General features: G+C 35.8%; 1 protein-coding gene across 2 annotated transcripts; it reads right to left on the bottom strand.

Annotated features, from left to right (window-relative positions):
* Positions 1 to 10,011: 10,011 nt before the first annotated feature.
* LOC104899076 (nucleobase-ascorbate transporter 3) lies at positions 10,012 to 24,666 on the bottom strand. Of its 2 annotated transcripts, XM_010686212.3 has the most exons (14): positions 24,160 to 24,664; positions 18,870 to 18,967; positions 18,572 to 18,748; positions 13,369 to 13,469; positions 13,153 to 13,228; positions 12,996 to 13,055; positions 12,723 to 12,907; positions 12,503 to 12,599; positions 12,279 to 12,365; positions 12,134 to 12,192; positions 11,387 to 11,478; positions 11,205 to 11,282; positions 10,936 to 11,096; positions 10,012 to 10,406 (listed from the first exon to the last, which is right to left on the bottom strand). In XM_010686212.3, the coding sequence occupies exons 1-14, from the start codon at positions 24,332 to 24,334 to the stop codon at positions 10,185 to 10,187; spliced, it is 1,668 nt and encodes a 555-aa protein (XP_010684514.2). In that variant the 5' UTR covers positions 24,335 to 24,664; the 3' UTR covers positions 10,012 to 10,184. The 2 variants fall into 2 exon arrangements, with proteins under 2 accessions (XP_010684514.2, XP_048501229.1); XM_048645272.2 differs by lacking the exon at positions 18,572 to 18,748 and having other exon boundaries at positions 24,160 to 24,666.
* Between the last annotated feature and the right edge of the window lie 1,126 nt (positions 24,667 to 25,792).

The raw sequence follows: 25,792 nt of genomic DNA, 5'->3' as shown, positions 1-25,792 counted from the left end.
TAAGGCACCGTACCCAATCACACATGTTTTCAATCAGTGAGTTAAATGTTGAATGAAGAGGGAAGGGAATTGATTTGTATGTGGTGGTCAAGCAAAACATGTAACACATATCCAAGAGACCCACTTCATTCCTCTTTTCAGTTCGAGGAATGAGTGCTCTCCAAACCAAGTTAAACATACTTTGTGAAGGGGAGAGAGTAGGTTATGGTTAATTTTGTTTTGGCCAGCTGTTCCTCCAAAATATTCTAAGATTTTGTCTTGAGGAAAATTCGGAAAGGAAACAGTTCCTTTCCTTTTAAAATACAAATCAGTTCCTTTGCAAGGAACTTCCCATACTTTGCTTAAAGTTGCTTGATTAAACCTTATTTTCTTCCTCTAACCTTAGTTGTGCAAGTTCCATTAGTATTAACAAATTTGCACAAAACTCTCCATAGCTAGAGGAACAAGAGCATTATTAAAGGCGAATTCAAACAAGAATTCCATGCCTTGTTCCTTTAGAATGGAGTTAATTCTAGAAATTCAATTTTATTTGCCCATTCTAAATCGACGCAAAAAGCCCAAGACATACCTAGATTCACTTCGTTCGACCCTTTTCTTGGAAGACGAAGAAACAGTTCCTTTGGAAGGAACAGGTGCAATTTCTTCTTCTTCCCCCTGAGATTGTTCCGGGGTTTCTTCTTCATCATCTTCCCCAATCAATTTTCTTCTTCTCATGCTCCTTCTAGGAGATTCTAATTGCTGTTCCTCTATGGGGTTTTCTTGAATTATGTCGGTTTCAAGGGTTTTAGTTGGAGATGAAGAAATTTCCATTTTTGAAGTGTCGGTTGTTTTTGGTGTTGGAAAAGGTGAGTTTCTTGAAGTTTTTGCCATGATTTATGAAGGTTTGGAGGTTTTTATGGAGTATCAAAGGGTGTGATGAGGTTTCGGATTTGGTGAAGATGAAGCGTTTGAGAGGAACACGGTTTCCTTAGATGAATTGAAAGAAGGAAGTTTTGCATGTAATAGTAATTATGACACGCGGGAAAGAAATAAAGCAAAAAAATAAAAATAAAAATAAAAGAAAGAAAACGAAAAGATAAAAAGAACCAAGATTTGATTAAACTGGTTCCCCTTATTTTTGGGATTTTTTTTCGGATTTTTAGGATTTTTATGAATTTTAATTTTTGAAAGAAAATAAATGCTAAGGAACTTGTGCTATAGGAACAACTAATGCTACATACAATATCCTTCATCTATGCATGTTTCTTGACCTTAGGAACAGTAAGGGGAGTATTATGTGACATTTGTGAGTTGTTTATTTCTTTGACTTCATGTTATGTTTTAACACATTCCAATTTGCAATGGTCTTAGGCAATTAAACACAATTATTTTAGCACACAAAGTCACTCAAATTGATTCAAACATGGGGGAATTGACATAGGAACAATCACTTAATTTTTATTAAGCCTAACTCAAGCCTTAATTTTCATATCTATCTCTTTGCAAAGGCTTAGTTAGGATATCAGCAATCTGATAATCAGTTTGACAAAACTCAAGTTTGATCAAACCTTTTTCGACATTTTCTCTTAAAAAGTGATGTCTAATATGTATATGCTTTACTCTAGAATGATGCACTGGATCTTTAGATATACTTATAGCACTTGTATTGTCACAATAAATAGGAACACATTCAAAGTTTATTCCATAGTCACTAAGTTGTTGTTTTATCCAAAGCATTTGAGAGCAACATGCAGCAGCAGCTACATATTCTGCTTCAGCAGTGGATAAAGCAACTGTGTTTTGTTTCTTGGTACTCCAAGAAACTAAACTATGACCAAGGAATTGTGCCATACCTGAGGTGCTTTTCCTATTAACAAGATCTCCAGCATAATCTGCATCTGCATATCCTTTTAGTTCGAATGTATCACTTCTTGGATAGTAGAGTCCAAGATCATCTGTTCCTTTAAGTATCTAAGAATTCTCTTCACAGCAGTGAGGTGAGACTCCTTTGGATTTGCTTGAAATCTAGCACACAAACCAACACTGAAAGCTATGTCTGGACGACTAGCAGTTAGATACAAAAGTGAACCAATCATTCCTCTAATTTTGTTTGATCAACACTTGTTCCTATGGAGTCTTCATCTAATCTAGTTGAAGTTCCCATAGGAGTGTGATTTTCTTTGAATTTTCGAGGCCATATTTCTTTAATAGTTCCTTTATGTATTTTTGTTGGTGAACAATTATACCTTTTTCAGTTTGTTTGATTTGTAGTCCAAGAAAGAAATTTAACTCCCCATCATACTCATTTCAAATTCATTGCTCATGAGATTGAGAATTCTTTGCACAATGTTTCATTAGTAGCTCCGAATATGATGTCATCAACATATATTTGAACAAGCAAAATATCAGTTCCTTTAGATTTTAGGAACAAGGTTTTATCAACCTTTCCTCTTTTAAAGTTTTTTCTAAAAGGAACTTAGATAATCTCTCATACCATGATCTAGGTGCTTGTTTTAACCCATAAAGAGCTTTATCAAGCTTGTAGACATGATTTGGGAGATTGTTATTTTCAAACCAGGGGGTTGTTCAACATATACATCTTCGTTTAGATAGCCATTTAAAAATGCACACTTAACATCCATTTGATATAATTTAAATCCCATGTAAGCAGCAAATGCAATTAAGATTCTAATGGCTTCTAATCTAGCTACAGGAGCAAAGGTTTCTTCATAATCAATTCCTTCTTGTTGGTTATAACCTTTTACTACAAGTCTAGCTTTGTTTCTTACAATGGTTCCATATTCATCTAGTTTGTTTCTAAACACCCATTTTAAGCCAATTACTTTTTGTTGTTTAGATGAAGGAACTAGATGCCATACCTTGTTTCTTTCAAACTCATTTAATTCAGCTTGCATTGCAATAATCCAATCAGAGTCAGTTAAGGCTTCTTCATGATTTCTTGGTTCCATCATTGATAGGAACGCATGAAATGCACAAAAGTTCCTTAACTGAGATCTAGTTTGCGTACCTTTGGATATGTCGCTGATTATGAGTTCCACAGGATGTGACTTTTGTAATCTCCAAGGTTTTGGTTGAAACTCTCTTATAGGAACATGTTGTTCCTCATGAGTTCCTTGAGTGGATGAGGAACTCTGCTCAGTTGTTCCTCTGTTAGCCTCGGTGGACTCAGTTCCTTCATTTAGAGGAACAGGAGTATCTTCTCCTCCTTGAGGAACAGGAATTCATTGATCTCTATTTTCGAATTCCTCGTTCCTTTCCTCTTTCACTTCTTTCTTCTTCTTGTGAATCTGTGTTCCTTGAACTAGGTTGCGCTAACCCTATCTCATAGTCATCAACCTTACCCATAGCAACAATGTTACCTTTCTTATTATCACCAAATGTTACACTGCCACCTTCATAGGTTGTGAGTGAGAGAAACTTCGTTTTGTCTCCTGTCATGTGCTTGGAACAACCACTGTCGAGATACCAAGTGTTGTTCCCCCTCACTCCAACCTGCAAAAATCAACTAGTTGTTAGTTGAAGGAACCCCATCTTTCGTGGGTTCCTGTTCTTGACTAGGATTTGTTTTGACAACCCATTTTTTCTTACTTATTGTCACATTTTTCCCAATCATCTCAGATTTTAATTGACATTGATTTATGTAATGACCTACCTTGCCACAATACATACAGAACTTATCACTAGGTAGATCAACATATTTCTTTGTCTTGTTCCTTTTCTTGTAGTTTTCAAAACCAAGACCTTCCTTCCTTTTGGTCTGTGGTTTCTCAATCCACTTAGGAACTTTCATGATTTTGCCTCTGTTCCTTGCGACAACCAGTTCCTTTTTAAGATTACAGATCTGTTCCTTTAAAACATTTTTCTCTTTATTTATTTTTTCAATCTCAGATCTGTATCCTTTCAAAGGGGTTGATCTTATATCAAAGGAACTCAGAACAGGGACAAATTCCTTCAAGTGTGAAATCTCTAAATTAATTAGATAATTTTCATTTTTCAAACTCATAACATTCTTTGATTTTTAAGTTTTTATCAACAATAAAAAAATCTAGTTTCGACATCAGTTCTCATTTTCTTAAGCCATTCTATGTGTTCCTTGCAAACCTTTAAGGCTTGTTCCGTTTGTTCACGTTTTTCACGTTCATCTCTACATTCAAGAATTGCATCATAAAGAAGATCATATATTTCAGTCCTAGTTTTACCATCTAGTTCTGATTCAAGTCCATGTTGACTTACCTCAATGTTTTCTTCATCTTCTTTTCGTCGATGTTTGCCATAAGGCAAAGGTTTGCTGTTTCTTCAGTTGGTTGTTCCTCTTCATCTTCCGTCTCTGAATCTCCCCAAGCAGCTATCATAGCTTTGCGCACATTTGCCTTAGAGAAAGGTGCTTTTGATTCTTTGTTCCTTTCAGCAAAGCGTTCCTTGTTCCTTTCTTTGGTTTTTGTCGTTTTCCCCAAAGAGGACATTCTTTGATGAAGTGATCTGTACTTCCACATTTATGACAAGCAGCTTTGTTAGAAAATTTCTTAGTTTTACCTTTGAAGTTTCCTTCTTCATGTTCCTGTACATCTTTCGAAATTTTCGAACCATGAGGGCTGCTTCTTCTTCTTCAGAGTCCGAATCATCTTCATCATCTGCTTTGAGAGCAATTGATTTTGATTTGGAGCTTTCACCATATTCAGTATCAAGGTGAAGCTCATGAGTCATAAGTGACCCTGCCAGCTGTTCTAAGTTGAACTTAGTGAAGTCTTTTGTTCTTGAAGAGCCGTGACTTTAGCCATCCATCTATCCTTAGGAAGACTCCTCAGAACTTTTCGAACCTGTTCCTCAGATGAAATAAACTTTCCAAGAGAAGCCAACTCATTTATAATGTTAGTAAAACGAGTAAACATGTCTCGGATGCTTTCTTTGGATTTCATGCAGAACAGTTCATATTGATTCATAAGTAAATCAATTTTCGATCTTTTAACTTCATTAGTTCCTTCGTGGGTTACTTCTAGTAAATCCCATATTTGCTTTGCGGATTTGCATCCCATGATCCTATTATGTTCATGGGGTCCAAGTCCACAATGCAATAGTTTAATAGCCATGGCATTTACTTCCATTTTTTCAAAATCAGATTTATCATAATCAGAGAGGGGTTTAAGAGTTACCTCATTTTTGTCATTTGTAGTTGTGACTTCGAAATCACCAACTTCAATGACTCTCCATACCTGATAGTTTTCAGCCTTGATGAATATCTCCATGCGGTTCTTCCAATAGTTGTAGTACTTCCCATTGAACATAGGAGGCCTTTGAGTGGAATAACCTTCTTCAAGTTTCTCGGTGGTATTCATTGTTCCTTGGATCTTTTCCTCAATAGGGTTTCCTATCTTACGTGAGTTCTAGCTCTGATACCAATTGTTATTTCCCTAGGAACACTACAAGAGGGGGGGTGAATTGTAGGTGTAGAAATAAACGTAACTTTTTGCGGAAATTAAAACTTAAACGAATAAACAAGCTAAAGGAACACAAGGGATTTTTACGAGGAAAAACTTCTTGGGCCACAAAAGAAGAACAACCTCGACCACTAGGGATTTTAAACTCAACACTTTCACTAATTAGGCCAAACAATCTGTTACAACCTAACTCTAACTCGAGCCCTACCTTGAGTTCCTAAACTCAAGTTCCTGAACCACTGTTCCCTTAACAGTAGTTCCTCTCAACTTCACTCGAAGTTTTCTCACACATACAAGCTTCACTCAAAGCCTTTCTCTTACAGAACTTCACTCAAAGTTCCCTTACCCCAAAAACCAAAATACAATTGATCGAAATAAGCTTAGTGGAATTAGAGTAAGAAGGCAAAGAACAAATGGCTATTATGAGAGAATGAAGGCACTGACACTTAATAAGTTAAACTCACTTAATAACTTAGTCAGACACAATTTGGAACTTATCTAGACTTCTATATTTATAGTGTTAATCATGAAGAACGTGGGATTAATGTTAGAGTACACGTTTTAATCCATTTACCCATGATGTTCCTTCCCCTAAGGAACACGTTATACATCATGTCCCATGATCCCATGAACTCTAAATGTACGTGGATAAAATGCAGCCATTACTCCTAAATAATAGGAGTTCCTTCAACATTATCCGAAAATCAGTTTTTATAAACTCTTTTTATCTTCAAATCTGAATTTCTAATCTTTAAGAAAATAATATCTTTGAAATAATATCTTTCTAACAACCGGATAATTATTTTCTTATTTTCCGAAAAATAATATCTTTCCAAAACAGATTTTCTTTTATAAAACTGATTTTATCATTTGAAATTAGAAATAACTAATTTCCTATAATCTAGGCATGACTAACTCCATTATCTTTTAACCGTTACACGCCTACGTCTAGTTCCTTATATTAGTTCAGTTCCTTTAACATATTTACTAAGTGCCACTGAGTTTGTTCCTTTCAGAGGAACAAACGCTTCATTCTCAAATATTCTGCCACAGTTCCTTACCATTCTTTCCTTGTTCCTTTACATTGGAACTAGAAAATAAAACGCCTAGCTTCTATTATTCTTGATCCAATGCTTGCTCCAGTATCACCATAGAAACTTCTTTACTTAGCCTTTGAAATCCTCTCTTGACTTCTTCATTGACTTTGTATTCTCCCAGTTCCTTGCATTGATACCTTAGACACCATACACTTAAATAATTCATTAGTTCACTACTTAGTTTGTTCCTTTGTTCCTTTGTCATTATCAAAACTAGGGTTCAACAGAGATCCAATGAGAGAGCACCCAAAAAAAATTCCCATTTCTTGCAAGAAAATACACACAAAACTTACACATTGAAATACAGAGAAAGTGGTGTATGTTTTGGAACAACAGGAAAACAAGTTTGAGTCTTTGACTTTTCTTAAAGGAGCCATTGATTTATACCATCTTATAGTAAGCATTTCAATTAATGAGCATGATACAATTATACTATCCACACAATACTAGTTGAAGAGAAAGCCTTAGAAACCCTTCTCTCTCTACTCACCGTAACCTTAACACTCGCCGGAGATCCGGCGCCGCGCAGGTTTCCGGCGGGTCTCCGACGAGTTTCGTTGTTTTTCCTTCGCCTTTTCTGTCGGTTTTTCTTGCCTTTTCCATCGGGTTTTTTTTTCGTCGCTTTTCTTCGCTTTCGTCGGCTTCTTCGTCTCGCCGTCGATTTTTCCCGGTAGTAGCTGCTCCCTCCAGCCTCCTCTCCGCCGCCCTCCTTTCGTGGACGCATCTCCTATCACGCCTCCTTGCTCCGACGTGTCTCCACCTTCTCCCCCTCCCCCCTGTTTTTCGTGGTTAGTGTTTCCCCCTCCCCCCTCTTTCGTGGTTAGTGTCTCCCCCTCCCCCTAGTTTTTCGTTTTTTTTGGGCCTCCCCCTCCCCCTTCCCCCCTTAGTGTTGTATCAAGGCAACAGTCAAGTTTCAGGGCTTCCCCTCCCCCTTAGTGCTGTATCAAGAAAAGGTAAAGTTACTGGGCTTCCCCTCCTCCTTTCCCCCTTAGTGTTGCTGTGTTGGGTGTTTAGTGTTGTGTCGGTAGTTATCCCCCTTTACCTGGTGTTTGTCTGGCTCATTGAAGTGCGTCCCCTTTACCCACGTTAAGTTCAGTTCACTGATTTCATTGGCGAGGGTTTTTTGGTTGGATTAGTATGGTGTTGTTGATTATTATGATGGTGGTAATTGTTACATCAATCTGGCTCTGTAGTTGGTTAGGGTTTATTTCATGTTTGGGGTTTGTTTTATCCGATTTTCATAATCGGATGGTTCTTCGAGACCTAACCTTGGTTAGATTTCATTCTCACTTGGTAATGATTTCATTTATCATTGCCTTGACAAAACGAAATCTGAAGGCGGCCCCCCAATTTCTCAATTGGGGTTACAGCGCGTCCACTTATTTGAGCTTCTCCTCATCGAAGAAGCTTGTATTACCCTTACAAAAGGGTTTTACGTCACACAAGAATGTGACTTTTTCAACAAACTCGACCATCGAATTCCGGGTGACAGAAGGTCACCGGCATTGGTCTTGTTGCAAGTTCATAATCTCGCTGGTACCTAGTTCCCCCGCTCGTTAAATCAGCTCTCTCCTCCTACTCCTTTTATCCGGATTCTGGCGATTGTCATCCACCAGAAGAAGTGTCATCCACCAGATCGAGCAGCTTTGTTTTAGTTTATGTTATTTCTGTTGTTGCAGTTGATGTGTAAGAGCGAGTTCCGCTCAATTTCCTTTTTATGTTCATTTGGTTGTTTTTAGCATTAGGATGTAATTTCGTTTTTCATTAATGCACAATTTCTTCAATGTCAAAAAAAAAAAAAAAATACTAGTTGAGAATAGGGATGTGCATGGGTTGGCTCTAAGGCTAGTCTAAACAAGCCTCGAAGCAAACCCGTAAATTATAATTTAAACCTATAGTCTGAAAAAATCTAGACACTTACCCAAATCCAATAAGTCTGGCAAGTCCGGGGTCGGAAAATGGATCTCAAATTTATTAAGAATTTCCATTATTTTTTTAAAAACCAAGTTTCTTTTATGCCCATTTTTTTAGTTATTAAAACAATAAAATACCATAATAATAGGTTAGTTCTTCTGCAAAACATTCCACGTTGAAATATCCACAATGAGTTAAGTTGAAATCTGATCGGCGATGGATAAAATGAGAAATTTAGAGCTCGAGTACTTGAATCAATAGCTGCTTAAAGAACCAAAAATTAATATATTAGGGTAAAAAATTTCATTGCTCTTTACATATATTGTAATATTATATGTGAGACGGGTCGGGGTTTGAATATATATCAAATGCAGACCCGTTTTTGACACCCGAAACTCAATGTGTCTCAAAATTTAGCCAAACTCTTAAACATAAGTCTACTCCAACTGGGTCTGGGTTTGAATTCCTAATTGAAGACTATCATCATACAATTACACTATCTACATAAGACAACATATTCCACTGAGAAATACTGTTAAAAAAAAATGAAACTATACTAACCCAACAAAGTGAACCTTGAATAGAAAAAAGGTTAAACATGAACCAAATAGTAAAAAAAATCGAGGTTGGCTTAAGTCAGTTGGAGTGAAAATTCTATTGTGCTCCCAGGAGCACGGTATACATAATGCATCCAGTAAATTTGTTACATTTTCGATGAGTAAATGTTCTATTTCAACAAATGTTCGTTTTAAACATATTTTTCAGCGAAAAAATATGTTCTATATTCCGTGAAAATTGTTCTAATTTCAATAAGTAATTGTTCTAATTTTAATAACTAATTGTTCGTTTTTAATAAATGTTCGCTTTAAGCATATTTTTCAACAAAAATATGTTCTATTTTGCGTGAAAACTATTCTATTTTCAATAAGCAAATGTTCAATTTCAATAGATGTTCATTTTAAACTTATTTTTCAGCAGAATATGTTATATTTTCCATGAAAATTGTTCTATTTTCAATAAATAAATGTTCTATTTAAAAAATTTACATTTACAGCTTATTTTTTAGCAAAAGATATTTTCTATTTTTTCGTAAAAATATGTTCTATGTTTGATGAGCAAATGTTCTATTTAATGAATTAAATTATGCTAATGTTCTGTTTCAACAGTAAAATGTTCATTTTCATAATTGAATTCTAGTATATTTCATTCCAATAGTAAAATGTTCGTTTTGGTAAATAAACTATTGTAATGTTCCATTCAAAAAGGAAATGTTCGCTTTCGTAAGTAAATTCCTATAATGTTCCATCTCAACATTAAAATATTCATTTTCTTTCTTATAAATGTTCTATTTTGTATAATGGGAGCACAATTCTCATTGTGTTCTTGAGAGCACAATCCACAGACTATAGTTGAAGGCCCTCCTTCCACCTTTATAACAAGAGTTTGATTTTTACCCCTTACAAGTGAGATTCCCAATTCCCCTTGTGCAAGAAATATTATCTTACCTTTTAAAAAGGAACCAAAAAAGAGAGATTCAATATCCCCTAAAATAAAGAAGCGGAAAGTGAGACTGCATAATACCTGTACTAATAAATTCTTTTTAAGTTTCAACAATAAAAATCATTTCTATACGGCATACTGCATACACAAGGGATTGAAAGAAGGGAGGAGAAATTTCAAAAGAGCTAAGATAAGGATGAAATTCAAAACTTAATGTACAAGGCAAGATTGCCCTTTTCTACTTTATGAATCTGGTGGGCATGAACTCATTGATTCTCAGAGGAAGACTATAGAATTCTTCATTCCGCACCTCGCCATTCCTTCTTTGAAAGGGAATCCACCATGGGACACCTCTTTCAACAGCGGCATCCCTTGCTTCTAGTGTGGTGTCAAGCAGAGTCCCAACAATCATGGCCACCATAGCAGGTGATGAAAAAATCGTATTTAATATATCATTGAACTGCAAACATCAGAAACATCGGTCCAAAAGGATCAACCTCGTGTAGAGATACCAAGACTCCATGCGATTGTTCTCGATTAACCTGATCTATTCTGTTTGTTTCCTACTTCTAACAAACTCTTATAAAATCAACAAGCATAGTCAATAAAAATACACTATGTTACTCGGACTTGGGTACTCGTGTTGGACACAACTATATATCCAAGTTCCTAACAGGTATTTATGTAAAAATACCAATGTCGGAGGGTCAAAGATCCAACACTAAGGTGGTGATGTATATACGAAATACATTTTTCATTTACACAAAGGTGATATGATCAATGCTACCAAAAAACTTCATCTTATTCTATCAAAATTCTGAGTTTTTCATGATTGTATAACTTGATCTCCCTCCATTCAGGTACTATTATAAATCATGCCATATGAGGATATTTTACTTTCCATCTTCAAGAAATCACATTGCATAGACAGTGAAAAAACACAGAAAAAAGATGGTGTGTGAATACATCACTTGGTGTAGATAACTTACCCATCCACCACCAGTGTTGACAGGCCCATGATTTGCTGCCATGGTGTAACTCATAAAGTAATACGGTATTGATATTCCAAGAAAAAGACTCAGCCCCAAAACATACATATTTCTCATGGAATTATTGTTTGTAAATTGAATGAAGGAAATCCCATTGGCAGCTGCAAAGGCATAACTAGTTAATAGGCAATGATAATTGTTGAAAACTATGTACCTTAGCCAGCAAAATGTGCGTAATACTATAAAGTTCATAAGGAAAGGTTACTAACCAACTATTCCATAGAGAATGCAATATATGGCAGCAAATATTGGTAAAGGGATTGACGCAAAAAAGGCTCCAAATTTTCCTGAAATAGAAATTAGGCAGACAATCACTAGTTTATAAATATGACCATATGTGCACTTCAATTCATGAAGGCTATGGCTGTGGCTGGTCACCAGAACAACTCACCGAATATGGAAAAAAAGATCATGAAAGCTGTGGAGACTTGAACAACTCTCCTACTTCCAACATATGTCAGTCCAAGGAGTCCAACATTTTCCCTGCAAAAAAACTCAAGTCAATCTTATGAGACATTTAGCAGCATGGCAAGGTGCTGAAAACAACTTGAGAGTTGAGATAAATTCAAACCTTCTAAATATTACTGCCCCAACAAAGAAAAGAAGAAAAAAAACATTTTGGTTAGGGGGAGGCAGGAAGAAACAGGAATCGTCAATAAGAGCCTGCAAAGATCCATGCAATATTGGCAGGGTCTTTGGAGGTCTAATCATATGTAACAGTGCCCCTGACCAATTGGGATCAACGGGAACAATAGTTACGTACAGACATCAAACTGTAAGACACAATAAGTTTAACTAAGGAGCTTCATTGACATCGATTCTCTCTCACTGCACTCAATAAGCTATTTGAAGGCCAAATGTCTGAATTACCGTCATAAGTGAAGCCTAGAGAAACTTATTTTCACTAAGGAGCTTCATTGACATTCATTCTCTCTCATTGCACTCAATCTGCTTTTTGAAGGCCAAAGGCCCCAAGTTAAAAGTCTCGCAGAAAATCTAGATGATACAAAACAATTGATTACTAACCACAAGCAAATAAAGTATTTGTTGTAGAGCAGCCTAAAACGATATGAAAAAATGATGGTTCAGCTTGCCAGCAGAAACATGCCACTGAACACTGCACAAACAGGGCACTTACACAGAAGCAGTTGTACCAACAATCGTACCAAATAGCCCATCCAGTAGCATGCTTATACCCTGCATGCCGAAAGAACAGAAAACATTCCTTAGCCTATATTACTCAATGTTTGATAGCCAATTTACTAACATTATCTATCCGTAACCTGCCATCCTATGCTTCTGCTCAGCACATGAGCTGGAGGAGGAGTAGCACCAGATAGGCGGGCAGCCGCATAAAATGTTCCTGTTGTCTGCACTAGGAGAAAATTGCTCTTACAGATGGAACATATAATCATGAAGAGCTTTCCACTACAGAATCTAATATCATAGAAATCAAACCATGAAAACACATGGAACGTTTTAGAAATTAATATAAATGTCATCAAACCTCAGCTGATGAAACAAGTGCTGCACCCATCATCCCAAACACACTGCCTGCATTGAATATAGGGGAACCCCACTGGAAAGGGTATGGAATTTTTATCCTATAAAAATTGCTCAAAAGAATTAGACGATGATCAATAAATGGGTCTGATTTTACAAAAAACTATTCCATATAAAGAAATTAGAAATATACTCAAGTATATAACAAACATCCAAGGACATACCATGGAGCAGAAGATATGAGAAAGGAGCGATCTGTACGGCAACTCATCTGAGTCTGCTTCTTGACTCTATTATAGACGCCACCAGCAGTCAGGATGGCTGCAAAAGCCCAGATGAATCCTAGGCAAAGCAGCAAGGCATATCTTTCTAAAATAGGGTGTGCTCTAGGGTGGAGACGCTTAGCATACTGCAAATCAACATTGAAGAAGTTATATGTCACCTTGCCCCTATGATGATTGATGACAGAAATTGACACCAGTCATATCTAAAATTACCTGTTGGACAAGAACCAGCAGTACTAGCATTGGCAGGCCAATCTCCACACAGTTTGCAAGCTTACATAAAAGATAATGCAGCAAAAGGATCTCATCAACCATATTGTACAGCACAGAACTCCACATAATCTTTCTCAGACAATATAAGTAGAAATACCTGTGGAAAGCCTCTTGCAAAAAGACCAAGCCCGATAAGTGAAACTATAGGCACAATGACAACTGGACTGAAGAGCCTGCATATATAGTGAGAAAGAATGAGATGCGAATGAAAGCGTCCTGGTTGCCTCCGAGGAATTCGTTAATCGCTAAAATGAGAGTGTCAGAAGTGTATAATAAAATACAAAAATATATTCACAGGAAGACGATTCCCCACCTTGTGAAGTTTCCCCATCCTTTGCTAAATCCAAGGATGATGCTGACAAAAGATGATACTATCAAAGATCCTTGAATAGTCCTTATATTGTGGATAAACCTCTGCAAAAACAAAACTAAATGCTCTCAGCTTCTGTAGAGATATGTTCTTCAAGACAATGTGGCAAAACGTAGATTAGCAATGAACTTCCAGTTAGGAGGCAAGATTAAAAGTGGAGAGAGAGTTGCAATAACCTGCAAAATCCAGCTTACTAACATACTACACTGCATAAATTTACTTCACAATCACACTTTTCATAAACATACTTCATTCAATAACATGCAATTCTCTTTTTCCATAATTCCCAATTTCGGACAAGAAATCGCAATTCTATTCCGATAATCTCAACATACATTCAAACCTTGGATTTTTAGTCATAATTCGTAACAGAAGTATAATAAAGATTTCCTTTATTGAAAGTACACATGCGAGCATGTTAAACACAAACAGACTACTTTCTATTTTAAACTAAGGTTCGTATAGCATTGTGTAACTTTAATCCTACAGCTTAATATCACCTGATAAGTACTCCAAGGGCACTAATATTTTTCTTCCAATCAACCCTAAACTCACCTTTAAATCTATTTGTCCTCCTTTTTCTCTATTCTAACAGTTGCATGCTCTGCACCATATGCAGGAACAGGCGGGAAGAAGGAGAGACATTCTCATCTAGGCATCTGATTTTCGGGGTGAAGAAAACAATGTGGATATCCTCCTACTTACAGGTAGGGCTGGGGCCGAATTGGTTCAATAATTTACTGAATTTAGAAAGGTCATTAAGTAAAACCTTGATCTTTAGCTTTCCAAGTTCCAATTCACAAATTTAAGGTAAATTAATCTTTAAATGATGGCATACATATCTTAAATAGCTACCACTTGATTTCCAACCCAAAAATGAGGTCATTTGACATGCTTCACATGCATATTTTCTATAATCTCGATAAGAAATTACTTGCTTAATAATCTTATATCGACCCAGTAGTACTTATTTCCCCCAAATTCGGTCGAGAACTCATTTAACCTATTTAACCATTCCTCTCATGCCTTCAAAATTTCTAATAGGTATTCTTAAGCTCAATTCATTACACATAATTCAAGGAGTCATACAATAACTTCCTAACACAGAACAAGTCGCGTGCCACATAATATACCTCTTCTTTAACATAATATTTGAGTTGATATATTAATTAATCATAATTACACGCTATAAATTTAATCTTAAGGGTAGGGTTATTATAAGAGTACAATCAACTTATAGCATGAACAACTGATGCGTATGTGGTGTCACATTTAAGTAATAAGTCTTTTCTTTAGTAGTTCTTGGAAGCTCTTTAGCTTTCTTGAATGATTCTTGGACTTTCTTGGTAGTTTTTATGCTTCCTTGTATTACTTTTGCTTCCATGGTTTTGCTTTCTACTTAGAAAGGTTTCACATGGTTTGAGCTTTAGGTTTCTTTAATTAATCTTTGTTTTAAGCGTGTGAAAATGTTTAAAGGGATCCTATTATGCTCAGAAGTCAAATTGCCTTAATCATAGGAGTCTTATTAGTTTTTCTACATGGATTAGAAGTCTTAGAAATCTATCCTAAGACGTGTGATATAGTTATCTTAGCCGTGTAATCTTTGCTTGTTTAGCTTAGATATGAGTGCTTATGATTAGCTTGTTAGTAGTTAAGGTTGTTTAGGATTTTATTTAGGCGTGTAACTCATATATATTTCGTGCATCATCAATAAAGAGATACGTGTGATTTTCATTAAAAGAATTTGAGTGCTTGTTGCATTGAATGTTGGTTGTTAACCTGAAACACATACATTGAGGTTCGTGTGCATCTCCTAATTGAGGTTGGTGAGACATCCTCAAATTCTTGAGGGAACATTAGAGCCCAGCTTTTGTTACATTGTTCTAAAGCTGCAATCTTTAACCTTAAAACATGAAAAATTCAACCTTAATAATTATAAACATGAGATCAGTGTTCTAGATTATTGATTAGAGTGCTTCTCCTAGATTTCACCGAGGCTATTTCGAAACCAAAGGCACCATCTTTGACACCGAGCTGCAAGGTATGAAAGAAAATAATGTGTTTTAAATGTTGGGGTTTTGGTCATCTTCAAAGGAAATGCCCCAACAAACTCTTGATTTCCCAAGAGGATCACCAAATGCTTCTTGCTTTGCTTGAACGTGATAAAGAAGATGTTTCTATGGAGTCCGTGGCTGCATCTTTTTGGACCTCTACTCCAATGTTTGAACGACAACAAAAGCATCATAATTTGATCCTATGAAAGTCTTTGATGGCTACACCATAAATTTCACGAGCAAGAAAAAGAGAAAATTTGTTTCAAACACGTTGCCTCATCAATAGTAAGCTTTTCTCGATTATTATTGATAGTGGCTCATGTGCTAATGTGTGTGTTGTTTCTATGGTGAATGAGGTGACCTTGCCTACTCAACCACACCCTAAACCATATAAGATGTTGCTAGTGGTATTTGGGTCAATAACCAAGCGCTCGTCTCTTTTCGTATTGGAGGATACATGGACCAACTATGGTGTGATGTGGTGCCAATGATCGATTGTTCTTTGCTTCTTGGGCGTCCATGGCAGTGGTACGAGAGTGCGATTCGCCATGGAGGGGATAACATATGTTCGGTGCTAATGGATGGGGAAAGAATTGCCATGAAACCGTACCACCTAGGCGTGTACCTATGGCTAGTAATGAGGCGGTTGATGATGATTTGCCTACGTCCTTAGTTGTTGCTCCTAAGGGCACTCATACGTGCTTACGCTCATGTAGAGATGAAGTCCCATAAGTGCCTACAACCAAGAATGAAAAGCATAAAAGCTTGTTCCATACACGGCATGCTCCTAGCTTAAATGCTAGTGATTTTGCTTAGGTTTCTTTGGTTGCACAAAAGCATCACATAGATCAAAAGATGACAAGCCACTGGATGAAGGACCATTCAAGATGTTGTTAGGAGTTTGGGACATGGCATTTGCACAACATTACAAACAGGTGACTTGATGCGTATGTGGAGTCACATTTTAGTCATAAGTCTTTTCTTTAGTGGTTCTTGGAAGTTTTTTAGCTTTCTTGAATGTTTCTTGGACTTTCTTGGTAGTTTTTATGCTTCCTTGTAATATCTTCTTCTTTCCATGGTTTTACTTTTGACTTAGAAAGCTTTCTTTAATTAATCTTTGTTTGTGAAAATAGTTAAAGGGATCCTATTATATTTAGGACTCTAATTCACTTAATCATAGGTCTTATTAGTTTTTCTACATGGATTAAGAGTGTTAGACATCTATCCTAAGAAGTCGTGTGATATAGTTCTCTTAGACGTGTGATATTTGCTTGTTTTAGCTTAGATAGGAGTGCTTATGATTAGCTTGTTAGTAATTAAGCTTGTTTTGGATTTGATTTAGGCGTGTAACTTATATATATTTCGTGCATCATCCATAAAGAGGTACGTGTGATTTGATTGAAAGAATTCGAGTGCTTATTACATTGAGTGTTGGTTATTCAACCTAAAACACATAAATTGAAGTTTGTATGCATCTTAGGATAGATGTCTAACACTCTTAATCCATGTAGAAATATCAGAGCCTACGTTTTGTTACATTGTTCTAAAGCTATGATCTTTAACCCTTAAAACGTGAAAGATTCAACCTTTACAACTATGAACATGAGATTAGTGTTCCAGATTTTTAATTAGAGTGTTTCTCTTAGATTTCACAAGACGCATACACAGCATCAACATGTCACAAAAGTTCCTATAAGTTGTACTTCATAAGCCCATATGTGCCTTCTTCGCCTAGAGAAAAACAATAATGAGTTAATTGAGGTGAGATTGAGAGATCGAGTAAGCAAAAGTGGAATCTCTGCCAAAAGAAAGCAAATTCCGTTTCGTTTTGGACCGTTCCGTTTTAAACTAAACACTATATTGCTTTTTCTATTATTGAAAATATGTCTTATTAACTTTCTCCACTTTTTTCACCGATGTGGTCTACTTTTTAATTTAATAACTTGCCCTGAAATTTCACTCTCCACCTTGTTACTTTCTCTCACTCATCCTATTTCTCTTTTCACCGTTTTAGTTTCTCTCTGCCACTTTTCCCGTTTCAATCTCCATCTTCTTAGTTTCTCTGTCTCACTTTTAACTTCCTCCTTGTTCTCCCAAAGTGAAGTGAGTAAATCGAAAAGTAATGGAGGGAATACAATCTAGTGATTTTGCTTTTGACTTGTATTCCATATAGTGGCCAACACAGGTCCAATACAACTACTCCAATACAACTACTGGCAACAAAGGGGAGCCATCATTTCATTTAGATGTTATACCTTTTACATTCATGATATTTGAAGTTACTAAATTTTAGTCGCTTTGGGAAAGATCTTTTTAGCATTCATTTCAGCAATGGCGGTTGAACCAGAGGAATTATTGGATGTCCGTTGGGTGCAAGAGGGCAACGATTCTCAGGCTGAAGCCCTTCTGAAATGGCAGAACTTGCCAACTTATGAGGCCACCTGGGAAGACGTGGAACTCACCCATGCTCGGTTTCCTTCCTTCCACCTTGAGGACAAGGTGAGTTTTTGGGGGCGGGGTATTGTGATGAATCAAGCCAAGCCACCTATTAAGCACGTGTACTCTAGACGCCACAAGAAAGGAGAGGAGTTCTAGAAAAGTAGGATGGAGAATGACGTGTTGAGGGGTCAGGAATATGTCAGAGTTTGTTAAGCAAGGTAGTATAAATAAGAGAATGAAAAGGAGGAGAGGGTAGACAGATATTTGTAAAGAATTTTGCCTAGTAGGAGAGTACTGGGTCTCTCGAATACTCAGTGGCTATTTTCAATTCTATCAATCAAACACCAACCAATTTTCTGGGTTACTTGTTTGTTGTGCACTGGTTGTTGTATTTGCTGTGGTGACTGTTTGTGCAGGGAATTCATCTCAGCACACTTCCCACAATTAATAGGAGACGATACACATGTGATGTCTTTCTCATGCTAAGTCGTTACATAACAATTGGTCCAACATATCCCAATAATATATTCAGGCATGCATTGAAATAAATAAAAAGATATTACACTTCTGAGCATTAAATGATCAAATTACAAAAACAAGAAATAAACAACTTGAATTTTAGAGTCAACAGAGAGAATAATGTGACCTCCTACCTGGTGTTCACTATCATAATTTCCAGCACTATTGTCATTGATGATTGTCATAACAGGTATGATATACGCATATGATGGACCCATCACAACGGGAAGTCTAGACCCTATCAAGGTTTGGATAAGTGTATTAATTCCCGACATAAGGAGCAGACATTGAATCACACGAGCTCTATCCCCCTAACAAAAAAGAAAACATACATTGAGACTTAAGAATTTACGCAGCAACAAGATATAGTTTAGCACAATATGCCGTCAACATCCACTTCCAAACACAAGTAGATAGGTGATAAGAACTTACAGCGTTGCCACCCATTAAAGGAACGATGGAGTTAGTGATCAAGACACTTGTTCCAAGCATCACGACGTAGTGCTGAAAACCCAGTATGCATGTTTGATCTGGAACATAGTTAATTAATGTAAAAAAGCGAGGAGAAGAGCGGAGTTATGTGGAAGATAATATATTCTCATTTTCTTTAAAATTTTCTGAACGAACCATTAAAAAGTTCTGCTGTTACTCATGTGAGGAAACAAGTAACAATAGAAGCACTAAGAAGAAATTACATAAATCACCAAAAAAAATATTCGCTACATCCACAAGCAGAGACACAAAGCACTATGTAGGAAAACACAGAATACACCATTTTCGATTTGTCTTCATCAAAGATATTGATACAGTAACCCTCTATTGTAACTAAATAGACCAAAGTAGAACTCCAGGCTATAAAACCAATATTTGTCTATTGCAGACCTAAAGGGGACCCTCTGCAGCCGTAGAGTGCCTCCAAGGTTAGAGATCTATAGGAGGTCAATGTGACCATTACTACACAGAGGTTAGAATGTTGCTCATCTATAAAGGATCATATTGAGCATATGGGTGCGGCAGAGATGTGAGATGGATGCATGGGAACACCTTAGGGGTATAGCTTGATTAAAGATAATTTGGAGAAATGTTAAGAGTTGCATATATTTAGATTAGACAAAGGAGAACCGACTATGTCAATTCTGGCCTGTATGTCGACCAGAAGATGCACTGGCAAGGAAGGTGGAGAGTTGAGATTATTATGAAATTCTAAGAAGTAACAGTGGCTAAAGTAAACATGGAATAAGGGAGTTCAAAACGATATGGAAAAAAGGGTCTGCAAGAGGTGGAGGAAAGTGATATGTCCGAGCAAAAGTGATTTTGAATCAATGCATTCAAACAAAGAGAGTTGGGCCTAAGTACAGGGCCCAGTAAACTGCACAATCCCTGGTTAGCGAGACAAGGCCATGCATATGTGTGCGCAGCAGGTCAGCACCAATGTGTGTGCAGGTGAGCACCAATTTGTGCCAGTACTTCGAGAGTTTTGTGAGTATGGCATGCCCATTCCAACCTCAAATACACACTCGTGTCTCTTATCCAGTTTTGCCGATACCTGATTCTCAACGAGTTGTTTCCTTGCTTTATGAAACATAGACACTGCTACCTCTGGCCCTAATTTAAGATTCAGACTTCAATACTATTAAACATGACCTAATTATTATAATTAAGCTTAGACTACTTTAGGAAGAGGTTGTTGCAGAGAATTCAAGCCTTTGCTTATTTCATTCAACATACCATATGTAACGTTTCGACTAAGTTCTACTTTCCTCACCATAATCTGATTGTGAACTTTTGTCTTTCATCTTCTTAGTTATTTTTCTTTTCATTATGTGTGAGTGTTAAGAGATACTTCCTCCGTTTTTTAATAAGTGACACGTTTTCCTTATAGGGAAATGTGATAATAAGTGACACGTAACTCAAATAAGTGACACGTAACTGAAAGTAGTAAAAAATACTTCTCTTTTATTACATCTTTGTCATCATTTAATTGTTTCACACTTTCACCTACCCACTTTATCCAATACTCAAATTTGATTGGTTGTATAAGTGGTCCCAACTTTCTCTCTATAAGCTCCTTGATATTCCCCCACTTTCTCTCTGTGTCACTTATTAAAAAACGGAGGACGTATATCCTGGTATGGATTGATTGCATGAACTAACCCCGGTTTGATTAGATTATACTTCATCTTTGAAAGTGTGTTTTATGACAATACTTCAATACAAATAGTATTGTTGAGTTTGATTAGATTTTAGTGATCTGTTCTCATATGCACAATCCTTTTAAAAAAGATGGACATGAATTCACCATTCTCAATTTCAGCACCTTCTAACGGATGCAAGATATGAGACCCACTTGGGTCTTAATCTCCCGAATTTACGGGACTGATGCACTCCCTAAATCATCTTAGAATTTGGAGATAAGTTGCCTCACCAATCATGCCATCCATGATTAGCCATATATTATTATATTATGATCAAATATATGTGTGTCCAAAAAACACTTATAACACTTGCAGTCCTTAACTCACCTTAATTATTCATGTCAAAACTAACATAAAAAATTAAAATAAAAATTAGAAAACAGTATGAGCACCTAATTTCACCAAAGTTGAAATCAATTTTACTAAACTTCAGCTTATTCTGCCATAATAAAACTTATTTTTACACATTACAAATGATACTTGCTAATAATAAATTCTAGTATATACTAATTGTAGGCATGTTTTTATTGCCTACGCGGGATGAGAGCGTATTTGACTATATCATTGTAAAGGTTTTAGTTTTGAAAATGTCTTGAAATAAAGAAGTCGCCAACATGTTTTTAAAGAAAGACTCATAAACCTAATTGGATTTTGGAAAATCTTAGAAACAACTTAGGAAGCTATCCAATGTAGATTTTCTAGTCATCTTCATAAGTGGTCAATGAACCAATGGTTGAGTGATGGTACGAATATGATTAAGAATCAAATTTGTCCATTGTTGACCTGTACTTAATACGATTCATGTCTGGGTTTAAGCAAATACATAACCTAACAATATGTTTAATCATTTTAAAAATTAATCTATGTTGTTTCACCAAACACAAAAGACTAATTTTTGGTGACATTTTATTAAAGTAATCAAATTACAGGTTCCTAATTCAATTGTACAAATTATCTGAATTTAGTATTAGAACATTTATTTAGGTCTTCGATTTACAGAAGTAAGCATGTGCCGTGGTGAAAGCATTAAAGCATATGAACATGGGTGTGAATATAGTATAAAGAAATATAAAAAGGAGAGATTTAGAGAAGAATATATACATAAACTGTAATTTCTTTAAGAGCTACATCGTGAAAAACACATTGTTAGGAAAATAAGAATTAAATTAGAATTAACCCCTATAACGATCATGGAATTAATGGAGATTTAATGTGTTTGAATATATGTTTTGAAGTGTTTTCGTTATCTAAGTCTGTCGAAATGTCGTGGTAAAAGTACGTATTGAGGTCTATATGAAAGTTTGTGTGAAAAGTCAGTAAAACATTCGTCGAAAACAAGACTATTTATAGGAGAAACAAGTCGAAAAATCACGCGGAGACAATAAAACGTAGCGAGCGCTAGGCGTACACGCCTTTCACACGTGTCATGCGTCAATGCACTCCACTTTGCTTTGCTTTACTTCGTTGTACTAACTATCTCAATTAGTGCTCATGATGCAACGCAACGCAGATCTAAGCGGTTTTCCGAAATTAAAAGATTCCTTTTATCTTTTATCTTTTTAAATCCGAAATTAGTTATCTTAAGAAATAAAATCTGATTTTCACATTTATCTTTTGATTTGGAAAATATTTATTAAAAATACAATTAATTATCAAAAATAATTAATTGAACTTTTAAATTTGGGCTTGGGAGAATGCTTAAATGAGGGCTCGGAATTATCTTAAACAAATAATAGGCTTTATGTTCGTATAACGATTTTGGACTTAGCTTTTTAGATTGCTCTTCCATTTTACCGGACCAATTAGAACGACCATATGTTTCATCACTGGGTGCTACATGGGGAGACGCGATTATGTGTCTACACTAGGTGGTAGTTGATTTTTGCCAATTACAAAATGATTTTGTGTAAAAACCCTAGCCCTTCATGAGTGAATTTATAAGGGGCTTCAATTCTGGGATATTCTACATTAATATGAAGATTTTATCTACTCACTTTGGGAATCATGGTTTGATATTTAGTCTTAAGGATTAAAGGTATGGGAATCGATGAATTTCACTTATGTTTCAAATATTACTATTATAATAATAAATATAAAAAAAAGCAACACCAAAGCATATACTAGTAAATTAGATGAAAATTATTATACCTCTGTATTAGATTATCTTTTACTTAACAATTATTATTGTTATAAATGTAGTAAAGTGATTATTAATGATAATTTTTGTATTCCCTCCAATAAAATGATTTTACTTAATATCAAAATTGATATTTTACTCGCTAAAAGTTATCTTAACGAGTATTTTACTTATTTTATTGTTTTTAGGCTCTATATTCCTTGGCCCATGCTTGTCGAACTTAACTTAATTTTGCTCTAAATCTAATATGTTTTTCCATAATTCACTTCTTTTTGCAAAACTAATCTTGCTAAATTAACCTTTTGTTAAGTTTGACTTAGTTCTAAATTTATATTGGCTTACTTTACTCACCAAAATAGTTTGAATATGATACTTTTTCGCTTTTTAGGCTCTATTCTCCTTAGTTCACTTATTTAGAACTTATTTTTATTGTGAATCTAATTTGCTTGTTTTGTCTTTGAGTTTTATTGGCTAAACTTGATTTCCTAGATTAATTTTTTTTTGGTGAATTTCACTTGAATCTGAATGTACACTTATTTGCTAAAACTTATTATAACAAATTGAGGAGAATCTACTAATTTATGAGTATGATATGCAAATAGTACATATCATAGTGGCACTTTTGTGATGTTTAGGTGATAAAGGAGAATCAAACATCCCAAAACACCTCCTATTCTTTTCGGAATCCCCTAATACTCATAAGTTTTCCTAAAATTACACAAAATGACTTGTGATATGCCACTATTGCAAATCACGAAGATAATTTAGGACAAACTTTAAGTTGAGTAGAAGAGAGAATCTTCAACCTTGGCCTTTCTAACCACGTTTTTCTAACTTCGATTGCATAATATCCATGTCTGGTTCCTCGATCCATTTCTAAGTCTAATACATGTCCAACCTAAACTAATGTCCACAATCCCTTATGGCTTATTCCCTTCCCCCTCCAACCTAAAAAGCAAAACAAAACAATAAAGAACAAAGAAATAGCCGATTCACAAACGATCATACTACATAAAAAAAATATACCCACAAACACAGGACTGCAATTAAAAGGTACACCCAAAAGATACGAAAAAAATATAGTAAAAATAGCTGAATAATTGAATATACTTAAAAAAAAAAAAAAAAAGATCACTTTAGTTATCTAAATAAAAAAGAAAATAGCATATAAGTAGTACTCTAGAATCCCAGAAAAAGCTGGCATAGAAGTAGCAAAAAGGAGAATCAAATTAGATTCACAAAACTCAAAAGTACCAATTCTAAATTCAATTTCTCTAGCTTTCTTTACCTCACAGAAGAAAAAGGTGGTCAACTAAACTCCATAAAAAACACAATAAAAACAAACTAAAGAAAAACCATGTAAATAAAAAAAGAAAGATAAGATACTGACGCCAAGAGGGGTTGGAGTGGATGCAGTAGTGAAGATTAGTAAGTTGTTCTTGCGGTGGGTAAACCGGGCCTTTAGCGGCACCCATAGGTAGATGTGAGCCCGGCGGAGGTGGTGGTGGTCCCGCCGTGTGGCCCGGCGTTGGATGGTGGTGCTGGTGGTTTCCCGTCTCTACCATTTTTATTTTTTTGATCAAATCACCGACAGTGAAAAACTAGCGGAGGAGAGAGAAAATGGAACTTTTTAAAATAGCAGAATAAGATTATGTATGTGAGTTTATAGTGTGAGATGTAAGAATGAGAGGAGTTTTAACCAGTTTGTTTTTTTTTTTTTGAGTACTTATTAATTCTTGACTAGATTAATGAGAGAGAGAGAGAGTGAGACAAGGATGATTTCGAAGCATGGGCAGTGAGCAGCAGGTACAGAAGACCGCGGCTGTACGAAGTTCGAGAAGTTGGAACTTGGAAGTTTCGTTGCTAAGGAGTACTTATTAAAATAATGAGTTTCAAACTTTCAATTCACCAAAAAAAAGCAAAATAACGAGTTTCAAAGCACTTCGCCTTTTTCGATCATCATACTTGAAGTTGCTTAAATATCTTAGTTTACCATTTTTGACACTATTTTTCCTTTCTTTACTTTTTCGTATTAATTTTTTTTTTCTTTGGAATGTAGTGTGGCAAAAAAAAATGGATTAGACAAATCTCGATTATAGGTGGTGTGGGTGAGATTTAAGTAATAAGTAATTTTAAAATAATTCTAATTATATATTATTTCAAATAATTTCAATTAGAGGATACGGGCCGCCCCATCATCATTTTCCCCGAATGAGCAGGCGAACTGTCTTCCAATAATACTTATTTGACCTATTGTAACTTACTTTAGTCAGCAAAAATAAGCAGGTGACTCACGTGTGTTGTTTTCTTCAACCTCTCCACCTTTATCATTACAAAATTCATGTTTCTCACGTTGAACTCATCCTAAAAAAACGAACTAGATAAAGAGAGGGAGAGAAAAAGAGGGAGAAATAACCAACCTTTTTCATTTCATTGAATTATTCATCTTGAATTTAGGTTTTTGACTTAAAAAAATCAATTTAAGGACGGTCTTGCTTTTTCTATAAGTAGGGTTTATTATTGCTCTTAACTTTGCGTTACATTAGTACAGTTGAGTCAAAGACTACTGACAATACATATCTTAGGGGGGTTACAACCAAGTTAGAAATTCATCCCTACGCGTGAGGCCTTGTTTAGCCAAAGTGTCAGGTACAAAATTTGAGTTTCGTCGCTTGTGAACAATTGTAATGTTAGATCCAGGCATACAAGCATTGCGGATGAAGTTGAGTTGAAATTGTAGGCTCCAAGGCCCGCCACTATTGTTGCAGCACCATCGCACTGCATTAGCGAAATCAGACTCAAGAATGATGGGTTCATTGGACAGTGAACTGGAGGTTAAGGTTATTGAGACGGCCCGAAAGATAGCAAGGATCTCAGCCTTGTTTATTTCCATGAAGGGAATAGGAGAAGAGAAGAGGCACATGAAGGAGCCATTTGGGCCACGGAGCACACCTCCAATTGCAGATTTTGTGGCACTCACTACTACGGAGGCATCAACATTCCATTTTAGACATCCTTGAGGG

Source organism: Beta vulgaris, chromosome 1 (genome assembly GCF_026745355.1).
Source record: "Beta vulgaris subsp. vulgaris cultivar EL10 chromosome 1, EL10.2, whole genome shotgun sequence".
NCBI lineage: Eukaryota > Viridiplantae > Streptophyta > Magnoliopsida > Caryophyllales > Amaranthaceae > Beta > Beta vulgaris.
The sequence above is the reverse complement of the archived record's forward strand: the minus strand, read 5'-3'. Positions and strand labels throughout refer to the sequence as shown.

Bases quoted from the DNA above. Each gene is read 5' to 3' on its own strand.
- LOC104899076 (XM_010686212.3), bottom strand. From the start codon at position 24,334: ATGGTAGAGACGGGAAACCACCAGCACCACCATCCAACGCCGGGCCAC. The intron at 12,366-12,502 runs GTTTGATGACAT...CTCCTAGTGCAG, and splicing joins CACTTGTTTCATCAGCTGAG to ACAACAGGAACATTTTATGC. The intron at 11,097-11,204 runs GTTAGTAACCTT...ATGCCTTTGCAG, and splicing joins CATTCTCTATGGAATAGTTG to CTGCCAATGGGATTTCCTTC.